General features: G+C 41.6%; 1 protein-coding gene across 4 annotated transcripts in view; it reads left to right on the plus strand.

The window, feature by feature from the left end:
- The window catches only part of KCNAB1 (potassium voltage-gated channel subfamily A regulatory beta subunit 1), a 494,315-nt gene that overhangs the window by 231,439 nt on the left and 248,653 nt on the right, over positions 1-14,223 (plus strand). Inside the window, exon 1 of one of the 4 annotated variants that reach the window (XM_004037884.4) lies at positions 12,712-13,867. The exons of the other annotated variants lie outside the window; for them this stretch is intronic. Within the exon in view, the coding sequence (XP_004037932.1) occupies positions 13,647-13,867 (221 nt within the window). The 5' untranslated portion in view covers positions 12,712-13,646. Of the gene's footprint in view, positions 1-12,711; positions 13,868-14,223 lie in introns of those variants that run through there. 4 annotated transcript variants of the gene reach the window in all.

Here is a 14,223-nt window from a genome sequence, read left to right on the forward strand (position 1 = left end):
GGGCCTCAGGCTGTACAATCAATTGGTGGCAAAGCCAGGCAGTTTTTTGTCCTTCCTTTCAGGGTGGTGGCAAGTTCCCCTGGGCCCCAGGTGGGTCCAGAGATGCTGTCTAGGAGTCAGGGCCTGGAGTCAGATACCTTAGAAATCTAGGTGGCACTCTATTCTACTGCGACTAAGCTAGCAACAAAAACACAAGACAAAGTTTTTCCAACTCTTCCCTCCCCTTTCCCCAGGCAGAGGAGTCTCGCCATGTTCACCACTACTACGGGCCTGTGTGCAGTACTCCCGGGCTACCACCAGTGTTCCCTTAAGACCCAGGGGCTTTTCAGTCTGCTTGTGGTGAATGCTGCCAGGCCTGGGACTCTACCTTCATAGCAATGAGCTCTCCTCTGGCTCAGGGTAGGTTCAGAAATGCTTTCCAGGAGCCAAGGCCTGGAATTAGGGATGCCAAGAGCCCCCTTGGTGCTCCTCCCCACTGTCGCCAAGCTGGTACCTAAGCTGCAAGACAAAACCCCTTTTATTCTTCCCTCTCCTTTTCTCAAGCAGAAGGAATCTCTTCTCATAGCCACCACTTCTGTGAATATGCTGGGTCACACCTAAAGCCAGCATGTCTCAGAGTCTTAACCAAGCCCATGGTGTATACTACCTGGTTACTGCTGCTGATTATTCAGGGTTCAAGGACTCTAGTCAGCAGGTGGTGAATCCTGCCAGGAGCAGTTCCTTTTCTTAGAGGCAACAGGTTCCATCCTAGCCCAGGGTTTGTCTAGAAATGTCATCTGGAAGCTAGGTCCCGGAAAGGGGGCCTTGCACCTCTGCCTGCTGCCCTATCTACCATGGCCGAGCTGATACCCTAGTTTTAAAACAAAGTTCTCTTTACTCTTCCCTCTCCTCTCCTCAAGTGAAAAAAAAAAACAAAAAAAAAAACAAAAAAAACGGGTCTCTTTTGGAACTATGAGCTATGCTGCTTGGGAGTGGGGAAGGGGTGGAACAAGTACTCCCTTAGCTGCTCTGGCAGGTGTCTAACTAGGTTACATGCCCTCCAAATCCACTGGCTCTGAGCACAGCATAGCATTCAGACTTGCCTAGGAACTGCAGGCTTTATGGCCTAGACTGCCTTTCAAGTTTATTTAGATCCCATAGCACTTTACCCCCTGGCAGTGAGGCTTGCCAAAAAGCAAGTTCCAACTGCTGGGATGGGTAATTCCCCTCTGGCTAGGCCTGGTCTAAATGCTCCTTCTGTGGGCATTGGCTGAGTCTGCCCAATGTAGCTTTCCGCTGTGACAGCACAGCACTGGGTTCCAATACACAGTTTTACAATTGCTGAACTCTCCCTCCCCTAAGCACACAGATTCTCTTTCCATGCCATGCAGCTGCTGCTGTGGGGTGGGAGAAGGGTGGCATCAGCAATTCACGGCTGTCTTTCCTACTCTCTTCACTGCCTTTTTCAGCGATATGAAGTTAAAACCAGGTACTGTCATCTCTCAGCTGATGTTTGGTTCTTAGGAAGGTGCTTTTCTTGTGTAGATAGTTGTCAGATTTGGTGTTCCTGTGGGGAGGATGAGCAGTAGAGGCTTCTATTCAGCTATCTTGTTCCACCTCCTCCAGATCTTTTCTGACATCACTGTAGTTTCTCTAACTGCCCCAACCCGCAGTTGTCTCTCCCTCTTCCTCTAAAGTGTGTATCAGCTATTGCACTTATTCTGACATGTAGAATATACAGCTAGTCATCCATGAATATCTGTGTACTCCCCACGTAAGAAGTGAATCCCATGAAGAGGGCTGAATTTTCCACCTTTTTTCCCTTATCAAGATATAGAATTTGTCACCCAAGCAACAAAAAATGCATATGGATGATGGCGATGACAAATATTAATAGTTGATTTAAGGATAGATGATACACAAAAAGGAAAAAACAAATGGACAAATAGAAAACAAAAGCATGGGGTAACTGATACATACCTTGAAAAATCCTCAACTACATACATGAACAACAACAATATCAATTACAACAATCACAAAACTATGCATGAGAAATAAACACCAAAACCAAGAAGACATTGAAAATCTGGATTACTTAATGACATTTTCTCCTTCTCTCTTCCATGTATCCCTGTTCCCGCCCTGCTCTGTAACCAAGTTTCACACATGGTTAAGAGAAATTACCTATGCTTTCTCAGTTTTTCCATTAGGAACTTGTGACACCCTTATAATAAAATACTTATTTTATTTCATTTGACTTACAAGAGTAATTACATGGACATTGTAAAAACCAGAAAATACAGTACTTGGAGCATAAGGTAAGAACTTTTTTTTTTCTTTTAACTAGGAAATTTATTTGACAAAATCTTAATGACAGATTTGAAGGTTTTAAATAAAAAAATAACTATCTCTGTGATGTAGTCAAAAGTGTCTTTGAATATCAGTCAGGATACCTGGATGATGGCTCAAACTCTATCATTAAGTAGTTTTGTGGAAAGTTATTTAACATTTCCTGGGTTTTTGTTTTACAGCTTTATCGTGGTATAATTGACAAGTAAAATTACGTACATTTAAGGTGTATAACTTGATGATTTGACATATGCATACATTGTGAAATAATCACCACAACCAAGGTAATTAACATATTTGTCATCTCACATAGTTACCATTTTTCTTTTTCTTTTATTTTTTTCTGGTGAGAACACTTAAGATTTAATTTCTTAGCAAATTTCAAGTATACAATGCAGTATTGTTAATTTCGGTCACCATGCTGTCTGTGGATCTCCAGAACTTAGCGATCTTTCGTAACAGAACCTTTGTACCCTTTAACTAACATCTCAAAATTTTCCTTGTCCCAGGCTCCTGGCAACCATCATTCTACTCTCTGCTTCTATGAGTTCTACTATTTCAGATTTCATGTATAAGTGAGATCAGACAGTACAGGTATACTTTGAAGATATTATGAATTCAGTTCACACCACTAGAATAAAGAAAATATTCCAATAAGTTTGTTTATTTCCCAGTGCATATAAAAGTTATGTTTACATTACACTGTGGTCATATTAAATGTACAATAGCATGTCTAAAAAGTAATGTACACACCTTAATTTAAAAATACTTTATTGCTAAAAAAGTGCTAATGAATATCTGAGCATTCAGTGAGTAATCTTTTTGTTAGTGGAGGGTCTTGCTTTGATGTTGATGGCTGCTGACTGACCAGAATAGTGGTTGCTGAAGGATGGGGTGGCTGTGGCAATTTCTTAAAATAAGATGACAATGAAATTTGTCATATCAGTTGACTGTTCCTTTCATGAAAGTGTTCTCTATAGCAAGCGATGCTATTTGATAGCATTTTACTCACAATAGAACTTCTTTGAAAATTGGAGTCAATCCTCTCAAACTCTGCCACTGCTTGATCAACCAAGCTTACGGAATATTCTGAATCATTTGCTGTCATTTCAAGAATATTCACAGCATCTTTACCAGGAGTAGATTCCATCTTAAGAAACTACTTTCTTCGCTCATTCATAAGAAACAACTCCTTATCTGTTCATGTCTGACCATGAGTTGCATCAATCCTGTTACATCTTCTGCCTCCACTATTAATTCTAGTTTTCTTTGCTATTTCTACTGTATCTGTAGTTACTTCCTCCACTAGAGTCTTGAACCCCTCAAAGTCATCCGTGTGGGCTGGAATCAACTTCTTTCAAAATCCTGCTAATGTTGATATTTGATGTCCTCCCATAAATCACTAATGTTCTTAATGGCATCTAGAATGGTGAGTTTTTTTTTTTCAAGAAGGTTTTAAGTTTATTTTGCCCACATCCATCATAAAATCACTATGTATGGCAGCTGTAGCCTTATGAAATGTATTTCCTAAATAATAAGACTTGAAAGTGAAAATTACTACTTAATCCATGGGTTGTGGAATGGATGTTGTATTAGCAGGCATGAAAACAACATTAATCCCCTTGTACATTTCTATCAGAGCTCTTGGGTGACCAGGTGCATTGTCAATGAGTGGTAATATTTTGAAATATGTCTTTTTTTCTAAGGAGTAAGTCTAAGAAGTTGGCTGGAAAACATTCAGCAAACCATGTTGTAAACAGATGTGCTGTCATCCAGGCTTTGTTGTTCCATTTAGAGCACAGGCAGAGTAGATTTAGCATAATTCTTAAGGACCCTAGGGTTTTGGGATAGTAAATGAGTATTGGCTTCAGCTTAAAAGTCACCAGCTGCATTAGCCCCTATTAAGAGAGTCAGCCTGTCCTTTGAAGCTTTGAAGACCAACATTTACTTCTCCTCTCTAGCTATGAAAGTCCTAAATGGCATCTTCTTACGAAAGAAGGCTATTTTGTCTACATTGAAAACATGTTGTTTAGTGTTGTTAATAATTATCTTAGCTAGATCTTTTGGATAAGTTGCTGTAGCTTCTATTTAGTACTTACTGCTTCACCTTGCACTTTTATGTTATGGAGATGGCTTCTTTCCTTAAAACTCATGCATCAACCTCTGCTAGCTTTAAACTTTTCATCTGTAGCTTTCCCACCTCTGTCAGCCTTTTGAATTGAAAAGAATTATGGCCTTGCTCTGGATTGTGCTTTTTATTAAGGGAATGTTTTGGCTGGTTTGATCTTCTATCCAAACCGCTAAAACATTTTCGCTATCAGCAATAAGGCTCTTTTGCTTTCTTATCATTTATGTGTTCACTAGATAAGCACTTCTAATTTCCTTCAGGAATTTTTCCTTTGCATTCACAACTTGGCTGTTTGGCAAAAGTGGCCTAGCTTTTGGCCTGTCTAGGCTTTTGACATGCCTTCTTCACTAAGCTTAATAATTTCTAGCTTTTGATTTGAAGTGAGAGATGTGTGACTCTTCCTTTCACTGAGAAGCCATTGTAGGGTTATTAATTGGGCTGATTTCAATATTGTTGTATCTCAGGGAATAGAAAGGCCCAAGGAAAAAGGGGGAGATGAGGGAATAGCTGGTCGATAGAGTACCGAGAACACACACAACATTTAACAATTAAATTTGCCATCTTATATGGGTACAGATTGTGGCACCCAAAACAATGACAGTAGTAACATCAAAGATCACTGATGATAGATCACCATAACAGATGTAATAATAGTGAAAAGTTTGAAATGTTGTGAGAATTACCAAAATATGACACAGAGACATGAAGTGAGTGTGTGCTATTGGAAAAACGGCACCAATTGACTTGCTCCATGCAGGGTTGTCACAACTTTTCAGTTTATAAAAAATGCAGTATGTGTGAAGTGCGATAAAGCAAAACACATTAAGATGAGGTATGCCTGTATTTGTTCTTCTGTTTCTAGCTTTTTTCACTTAGCATAGTGTCCTCCAGGTTCATCTGTGTTGTTGCAAATGGTGGAATTTTCTTCTGTTTAAGGGCTAAATAATATTCTATTGTATATATACCACATTTAAAAAAAACCCATTCATCCATTGAGAGGCACTCAGATTGCTTCCACATCTTGGCTATTGTGAATAGCGCTGCAACAAACACAGGACTGCAGATATCTCTTCAAGATGCTGATTTCATCTCCTTTGGGTATATACCCAGTAGTGGGATTGCTGGGTTACTTAGCAGTTCTATTATTAGCTTGCTGAAGAACCTCCATATCATTTTTCCATAGTGGGCGTACTAATTTACATTCCCACCAACAGTGTACAAGAGTTCCCACATCCTTGCCAATACTTGTTATCTCTTGTCCTTTTGATGGATAGCAACAGGTGTGAGGTGATAGAACATTTATGTTCCCAAAATGCATTTCATTTTACCTGTGATGAAAAGCTGAGGGCGTCTCCTACATTAACTTTCTGTGATCTGACAAATTTAAGAACTTAACTGTTACAGAATTTCATAGGATCTTGGATCTGCCCTTTTTACAACATTCTTCCTTCAAAAATGAATGGAATAAAAAAGAAGTGAGAAAATACGCCTATTTATAAAAATATATTAGATGTTATGAGATAAAGAGACATGTAATGATGGCTTTTCTCACCCGAAGAAGATGAACACATTTGACAGAAACAAATAGATTTTGGCTTATTAACTTATTTCTTGAAAGACCTTCAGGTTAGATATTTTTCTCCATCCCATCATGCAAGGTTAGCTTTATGTGGGAAGCTCTTCCAGAGTCTGGTTCACTGTAGTTTTCAAGGGTGAAGATAAATGTTTATGTAACTCCACCTATAGAATAGTTAGTTTTGAGTCCAATTAGACTAGCTTCACGAAGTCTATTTCTTCCCCCTTTCCTTTGAAATGAGATAATGGATGTGGAAGTTTTTAACACAGTGCTTGCAACATAGCGGGTGCTCAAAAAACGTTTTCTTTTTTCCTTCCCTCCTTCATTTAATTTGTAGTATTTTAGATTTAAATTGCCATAAAATGAGAGTTCGTAATGTACCATTTTAGAAATCATCATAGTTCATCAATTCTTTGAAGCATATTTTTAAAATTTTGCTGAAATTGTGAAATCATTTTTAACTGCTGCTGGCCAGGCAGCTGTCATGATCTGGTTGCTAATGCCTGTAAGTGAGCATCAAAACTCCCAGAGTTGGTGTCACCAGATTGGAAAAAAGTCTCAGAGACAAAAGTTCAGCATACTTTCAAAAAAAAATGCTACATCATCAACACAAAGGATGGCTGGGTGGAAAGACATGGACATTAATAGTGCTCAGTAAAACATTCATAATTTCAAATTCTGAATGTAAACAAATTTGGGAATACTTTAACCAATTTTTTTCTGTCGTATTTTCTTTTTATATATGTACAAGAGTGAAACTGGAGGGAGGCAGCGTGAGTTTAAAAAGATTCTTTTGATTAATTGAAAATAAACAAGGGATAAGAAAGCATTATGTCATAAGTGACCACATTTTTAATCTTAGTGATATATAAAATAAATGTGTACTCGGGTTGACATTATTTTACAGTAGTTGAAATATAATAATTCCACTTATCTTTGAAAACAAATTCTCTGTGAGTTAAGGTCTTTAGATAAATCTCTTATCCAAAGACATGGCCAATATTTATGCCATCTTGTTCTAACATAAGACAATGGCAAAAATTATACTAATGACTAATAATTTAGGAAAAACTAATGACAGTTGTAAAAAATAAACTGACCATGTGTCCCTGTCTCCTCTCAGTGCTATGTCCAGGTTCCAGACAAGCTTATGAGAAGTTAACTACCATGAAGAGGCCTGAACAAAATAATCTGAATTGTGAATTTCTTTTTTTGGTGGGGGGGATGGGGGGGTCTCACTTTGTCACTAGGTTGAGTGCAGTGGCATGACTCTTGGCTCACTGCAACCTCTGCCTCACAGGCTCAAGTGATCCTCCCACCTCAGCCTCCTGGGTGCTTGGGACCACAAGTAGGGGCCATCATGCCCAGCTAATTTTTTGTATTTTTTGATAGAGACAGGGTTTCACCATGTTGCCCAGGCTGGTCTCCAACTCCTGAGCTCAGTCAATCCACCTGCCTTGGCCTCCCAAAGTGTTGTGATTATAGGTATGAGCCACCGCACCTGGTCTGAATTTCCTATTTTTCACACTTGCTTCCTATAATGCTATGACACCTTGCCTTGAGCATATAAAGTGTTATATAAATATCAGAGGTCTGCTATATCAGAGTGTTCAAATTCAGGAAATAATCATTAGTGGCTGTAGATATAGTTTAAATGTTAATTGGAAAGCACACCTATCCTTTGATTAATTATGCTATGGTCCTGGACATGTGGCTGGTAGTGTGAGAAAATCTGTATTAAGCCTGCCTTCAGAGTTTCTCAGTGGAGGTTCTCTGGTGAGCCTGTTTTTCCAGGGAAGTAGGAGGGTAGACATCTGGAAGTTTGTTCTATTCAGCAGAGCCTTGAGTATTTCCAATATGGCTTCTCCATTTTACTTTGCCTGTTATTCAAAATGCTGTGCTCATGAAAATGTGGGCCCATACTAATTTTTATAGCTGGTTCAATTTCTCAGAATATAATAAATTGCTCTTCAAACCCATGTTTTAAGAATTTCTGATGAATAGCAAACTTGCATCCTAGAAATTCTTCTTTTAATCACAAATGATAGGCACAAAAAGTGGCTTGCCATCTGTATACTCACATGTTTAAAATTCTTCTAATATTAGCATTCTTTTCTGTTTTGGATAAACCCAATTTTGCCTGGCTGCATAATTGAGTGTTTTCTGTCCCCTGTTGGCTGTGGTTTCCAGTGGAATATAAACCATAAGTTCTGAGTGGACCCAGCAAAAAGAGTTTGGTTCTGACTTTACTGGCAACAAATTGAATCAATCAATAACTTGCCAGGTGATAGGAAAAAAAAATTTTTAAGCAACAGGAATAAATTATCTAGAAGTATTTGAAAATGTTGGTAAAAGACATACTCAAAAGCATAGGTGATTTAGTTGTTCTAAAATCTTTAGTCTTTTTAAATGGAAATTATTTCTATCACTTATAAAAATATCGGGGTTTCTTTTAAACTATATTCATAAAGTGACATGATTTAAAGCCCCTCTCATAAGGAAGTTCTTGCAGTGGGGATCACTATGCACAGTGGGTAAGAACCAAGTCTCTGGAGGTAGGCTGCCTCAAGTTAAATTGTAGTGTGCCTGTGTCACTTTAGGCAAGTTATTTAACTTCTCTGAGTCTCATGTTTCTTCATTTGTAGAATGGGGTTGATAACGATAGCACCTTTCCCGGAGAACCACGTTCTTGCACCATTTTATCTCTCTGAGGATACTGAGGCTTAGGGAGGTTAAGCATCCTGCTAAATGGCACACGGGAAGGCGTGGCAGAGTAGAGCTGGGATTCAGACCCAACTCCAACTGACTCCACACCCTAAAGTCCTTTGAGTTACCATGAAGACTCTAAGATGAGCATGAGGAGATAGGGCATTGGCATAGGAGTTATGTAGCCTGTGATCTGTTCCTAACCAGTTCTGTCACCATGACCCAATATGGGAGACATTAATGCCAAAGAATTCCACATGTTACATAACAAATAGGGACCAGCTGAGACTCAGGCAAAGTGTAGGAGTAAGTCATTATTTGGCCCCGTGCAATGTTGCAACCTCCGTATCAAAAAAAAAAAAAAACTACCCCAGGGCATCCACAAAACAAGAGGAAATCAGTTTTACAAAGTAATAAATCCTCTATACGGTGACTCTTGATAAAAGAAGTGGTGATTTTCAAGCACTTTATTATTAAATAATGACAACTATCATTATCATTCACGCTATACATCCTATATACAATGTGCTCCAAAAAAGAGCTCCAGGCTGGGCATAGTGACTCACACCTATAATCCCCGTACTGTGGGAGGCCGAGGTGGGCAGATCAGGTCAGGAGTTTGAGACCAGCCTGGCCAACATGGTGAAACCCTATCTCTACTAAAAATACAAGGCGTGATGGTATACACCTGTAATCCCAGCAACTCAGGAGGCTGAGGCAGGAGAATTGCCTGAACCCAGGAGGCAGAGGTTGCAGTGAGCCAACAGCCTGGGTGGCAGAGTGAGACTCCATCTTAAAAAAAAAAAAAAAAAACTCGAAATACAACTTTGTATATAGGTTGCATAGGGTGGAATAATAATGATAGTTATCATGATCTAATAACTTTTAGAGGCACCTTCTTCAGTGAGCTCCAATAGTTTCTTGCGAGCAATGATATACGAATTAAAGTAAAAACAAACTGTGTCTATATCTGTATTAATTTGTTATGGCTGCTATAACAAAGAACCACAGACTAGGTGGCTTAAACAACAGAAAATTATTTCCTCACAATTCTGGAGGCTAGAAGTCCAAGATCAAGGTACTTGCAGCATTGGTTTTCTCTGAGGCTTTTGTCCTTGGCTTATAGACAGTCGTCTTCTCCTGTGCCTTCCCATCGTCTTCACATATCTGTGTCCTAATCTCCTCCTTCTATATGGACACCAGTCACATTGGGTTAGGGCCCACCCATATGACCTCACTTTACCTCAGTTACCTCTTTAATGTCCTATCTCAAAATGCAATCACATTCTGAGGTACTAGGGGTTAGGGCTTCAACACATGAATTTGGAGGGAGCACAAGCCAGTTGAAAACAATATCTATATCTATATTTACACCCACATCTATATCTATGTTTGTGGGTCTTACTGAAACCTGAAATGATAGCAGTGAAGACTCTTCCCAATCTTATGATGTGACAATGAAAGGATACATATTCCAAGTCTAATTGACATGTGGCCTCTTAGCACAAACTTATTAGGAATGAGCGTTTTCTCAGCCAAGTGTTATCTAATTTCTGGGCTCCTGAGACCGACTGCTCCATTAACGCTGGGAAGGGGAGCACGGCTGGGGGAAGCCACCAAGCTGCTGGCTGGCAGTCAGAATGCCCATGTGGTATCAGATCTGAAAAGGTGCACTGTGGGCAGCCAGAAAGAGACTAGCACTGTGAGCATCCTCTGGCCTCAGGTCTTTGATTTTCTTTGAGGCATGTCCTAAAGGCTGGGACACTCATCTACACACAAGAGGTGCAGACATGAATGTGGGGCAATTATCCACTCCTTTCAAGTGAGCTGGCTGTGCTTAAACTAGAACGTGCAGGATTTTCTTTCTTTCTTTTTTTAAGGAATCAAGTTTATCCAAGAATATGGCATCTTCCCATCCACCTACCTTCCTTCCTTTCTTCCTCCCTCTTCCTTTCTTTGTTTTCTTATCTCCTTCTCTCAATTATTTATAGAGTGAGGGCCTGCTATGCACAAGGCACTCTGTGTGGTCCTATGGGGGATAAAAAGGTGACTAAGAGGCACTCTGCCTTGCATGTTTCATTCTGATAACCTACTCCCTGTTCTGCTGTTGGTTGTGCTTTCAGAAATTGCTCTGCTAGTTCTTGGCAAGGCTGAAAGCCACTTCAGCTAACAGCATCCAGACCTTCCCTACCCTCAAGATCTTCTGTCCTCCCTGTGGAACTGACAGCACTCCACCTCATCTCTGAGCCCCCCACACATCTCCTCAAGCTCAGCCAGTGTCCAAACTGAAGTTCCTGGCTCCTGACCCCTCTGGACGGATGATTATCCATTCACTCTGTCTCGCCTCCCAGACTGCTTTATTTTTTTCCTTTTCTGAGCTGTTCCTTCTGATTCCTCCCACTTCTTCCTCTTCTCATTTTGACTCCTTTCCCAATTCACATTGATCATCTCTGATGAGCCGGCTGAGTGTGAAAAAATAAAGGTTCTAATGATCTGGCTTCCTCTCTGCCCGCTGTTGTTTATCCAGGGAGTAAAGACATGCTTCAAGTACTCCTCCCTCAGAGCTGAGAGTACAAGAAGGGGTCCCAGACTTATTTGTTCCTTTCCCCAACCCTCACTGATTCTAAAGTTACTTCTCAATCACTGAACATTAGTCAATATGTTTATTTTTTAAAGTAAAGTGTGGGAAGGTTGTGGAGAGTGAATGATGAGATTCTATAATCTGATTTAAATCTTATCTGCAGGTTATAAAATGTTAAAATTCATGTTTGGAATAGAATGCAACACAGGCACATATTCTACTTGAAAATTTTATTCCTGCAGTTTAATTTAGTTGGGAAGAAATGGTCAGACCAGCTATTTTTTTAATCACATAGATAGATTGTGTGTCCTGTCCAAACCTGGCAACCCCTGGGATCACTGCCTTCTTCCTCTCCTGCTAATCAAATTCAACCCATTTTTCATGTACCAGGCAAAGTCCCACTCTTCTAGGAGGGTCGCCTGGGCACCCATGAGCTTCTTGAGGGCCCAACCTCTGTTTCAGCCATCTTTGTGGCCCAGCAACAAGCAAAGTCAGGGACTTGGTAGAAGTGTGGGGAATGAATCAAAATGAACAACTTTCTCCAGTGTACTTTCTCTAGTGTACTTAGTGTCTGTGCCATCCATTCAGATATGTCATAATATGCCTTCCAACATTGTTAGTCAGACCCTTTAAGGCTGAATATTTTGTCCTTCCCTCCCAGATGGCCTGCTCCTTGAGGAGGGGGACAGTGCTTCCTTTTTTCTCCATATTGATCTTCATTGACTAATACAGTGATGGTATTCAGAAATATTGTTGCGTTAAATACTGATTCTTTTTGCTTGACAGCAGTATCTGTTGGGAACTACATTTAGAAAGCTGATTTTGCAGAAGCCATAATTTTATTGTAAGTAAATCTGTGAGAGGGGTTTGGTTTCCATACATTTCAAATGGAAAGTAAATTACCAGCCAACTGATGCTTAGTTTGGTTCAGTCACATTTATTGAGCAATTGCTTTGCACCTGACATCAAACCAGAAAATATTCCTGCCTCATGTGGGTTCAGAGTCCCCAGGGATGTCTTACTGCCCACCTGACCTGGAGACAGGATATAGTGCTTGTCCTCACAGGTGGCCACAGATGATCAGTGGGCAGTGTATGTGGTTTCAGCCACATGCCTGGACCTTCCTGGGTGGTACTATGGACCTGCTGCACACCTAGTGCATCCCCCTCCTGGGTGGTGCTGGATTGCTGCCCCTCCCCCATCCCAGTCCCTCCTCTGGTAGCCAGAATACATTTTGCAGTAAGTTAGCAAGAGTTGATTCCAAAAAGTCTGCACTGTGGCATCTCAGGAAACCAAACTTATCTGCTTAAGAAATAACTTGCAGAGAGAAGAGGAACTCTGACAAGGCTAATAACAGGGATTTCAAGCTGTGTTTCAGCAAGCCAGTCACAGAGTATTCACGTGTTAATTCACTGGCGTGTTCCGCGGCATAAGCACCCCCTCTCTGCCTTCGCCCAGTTCCAACTGTTGTGCTGCAGCAGATTTGGTCTGAGTCTGGGCAGAGCCCCTTTTTATGGAGCAACCCTCCCGATTTGTTACAGCAAGAGCCTGGTGCGAGTGATCTTTGCCTTCCCATCGCACACAAAGGCAAAGAGCTCCTTAAAGGGACCTGCCTGCTCCTCCGTGCAGCTGCAAACCCGTGTCGGTGCAGGCTCAGCAACCCAGGCTTTCGCTCGAGAATGAGTGGGGAGGGGTCTTGAGGAGCCCCCACGTCCTCCCGGAGCGGAGGCGGGAGGGAGCTGACAGCCGGAGTGGATGGAGACCACCAGTCCGAGGGGACCCGCTTGCGATTAGCTGCTTCTTGGGATGCTCCGCGCGCCAGTTGAGCATCCTGCCTGTGGTCCAGGGGATGCTGGCGGCGCATCTTGCGGTAAGCCTGCGCTGATTTGAGCCATCGCCCAGAAGCGAGCCCGCATTCAGACACCGCGGACCGGCTCCGCGAAGGGCTGCTTGCAGTCACCATGAATGCTCAGCTCTAGGCTTCTGTAAAAACCTCCCCCACTGCATGGATTTGGCTGTTTAATCAGCCGAGATTACAGCCCGGGAAGATTTGCAAACCTGATTCTCCCTCCAGCTGCTGTGACAACTTCGGGGCCGTCTGTTTACTTCTCTGGGTCCCCGGGGACTCTCTCCTGCATCGCAGCCCCTTGTGCCACTTTGTGGGCTTGGCTCGAAAGTCAGCCGCCAGGACTCCTCTGACGGCATCCCCAGGAAGGGGGAGCAAGGAGGGCTTAAAAGAAAAGCAGAAATCCCCGCAACTGCTCAACCTCTCGTGACTGCCTGTGTTCTGGGGTTCTGAGAGGGACCGTGCGCTGCCTGGGGAAGCAATGCAAGTCTCCATAGCCTGCACAGAGCACAATTTGAAGAGTCGGAATGGTGAGGACCGACTTCTGAGCAAGCAGAGCTCCACCGCCCCCAATGTGGTGAACGCAGCCCGGGCCAAATTCCGCACGGTCGCTATCATCGCGCGCAGCCTGGGGACGTTCACGCCTCAGCATCACATTTCTCTCAAAGAGTCCACCGCAAAGCAGACTGGCATGAAATATAGGTATGCATGTAAGATTCCCTCTGTGCGGGGTATCCAGGTTCTATACAGGTGCAGTGGAGACAGTCCATCGGTTTTGAAAAGTGACTTACTCATCAGTGGGTTGCTCACTTTAGAATTCTCAGGTGGTTCTAAAATAGCTCCTTAGGGGGATGAATAAACCCAGGGTGGTTGTGTGTGTAAAGATTTTTAAAAATGTGGCCCATTTTGTATAATTCTAAAGTCCTATGAACATTTTAGAAACTATGTACATTCCAGTCCCCAGAAAAAAAACACAACTGCTGGAACTGGTATTTAGATCAGGATAGTTTTTCAATAGCAAATGCGTTTGTTCTATTTTATGATAAAGACAGTAGCTT

This window comes from Gorilla gorilla, chromosome 2, assembly GCF_029281585.2.
Source record: "Gorilla gorilla gorilla isolate KB3781 chromosome 2, NHGRI_mGorGor1-v2.1_pri, whole genome shotgun sequence".
NCBI lineage: Eukaryota > Metazoa > Chordata > Mammalia > Primates > Hominidae > Gorilla > Gorilla gorilla.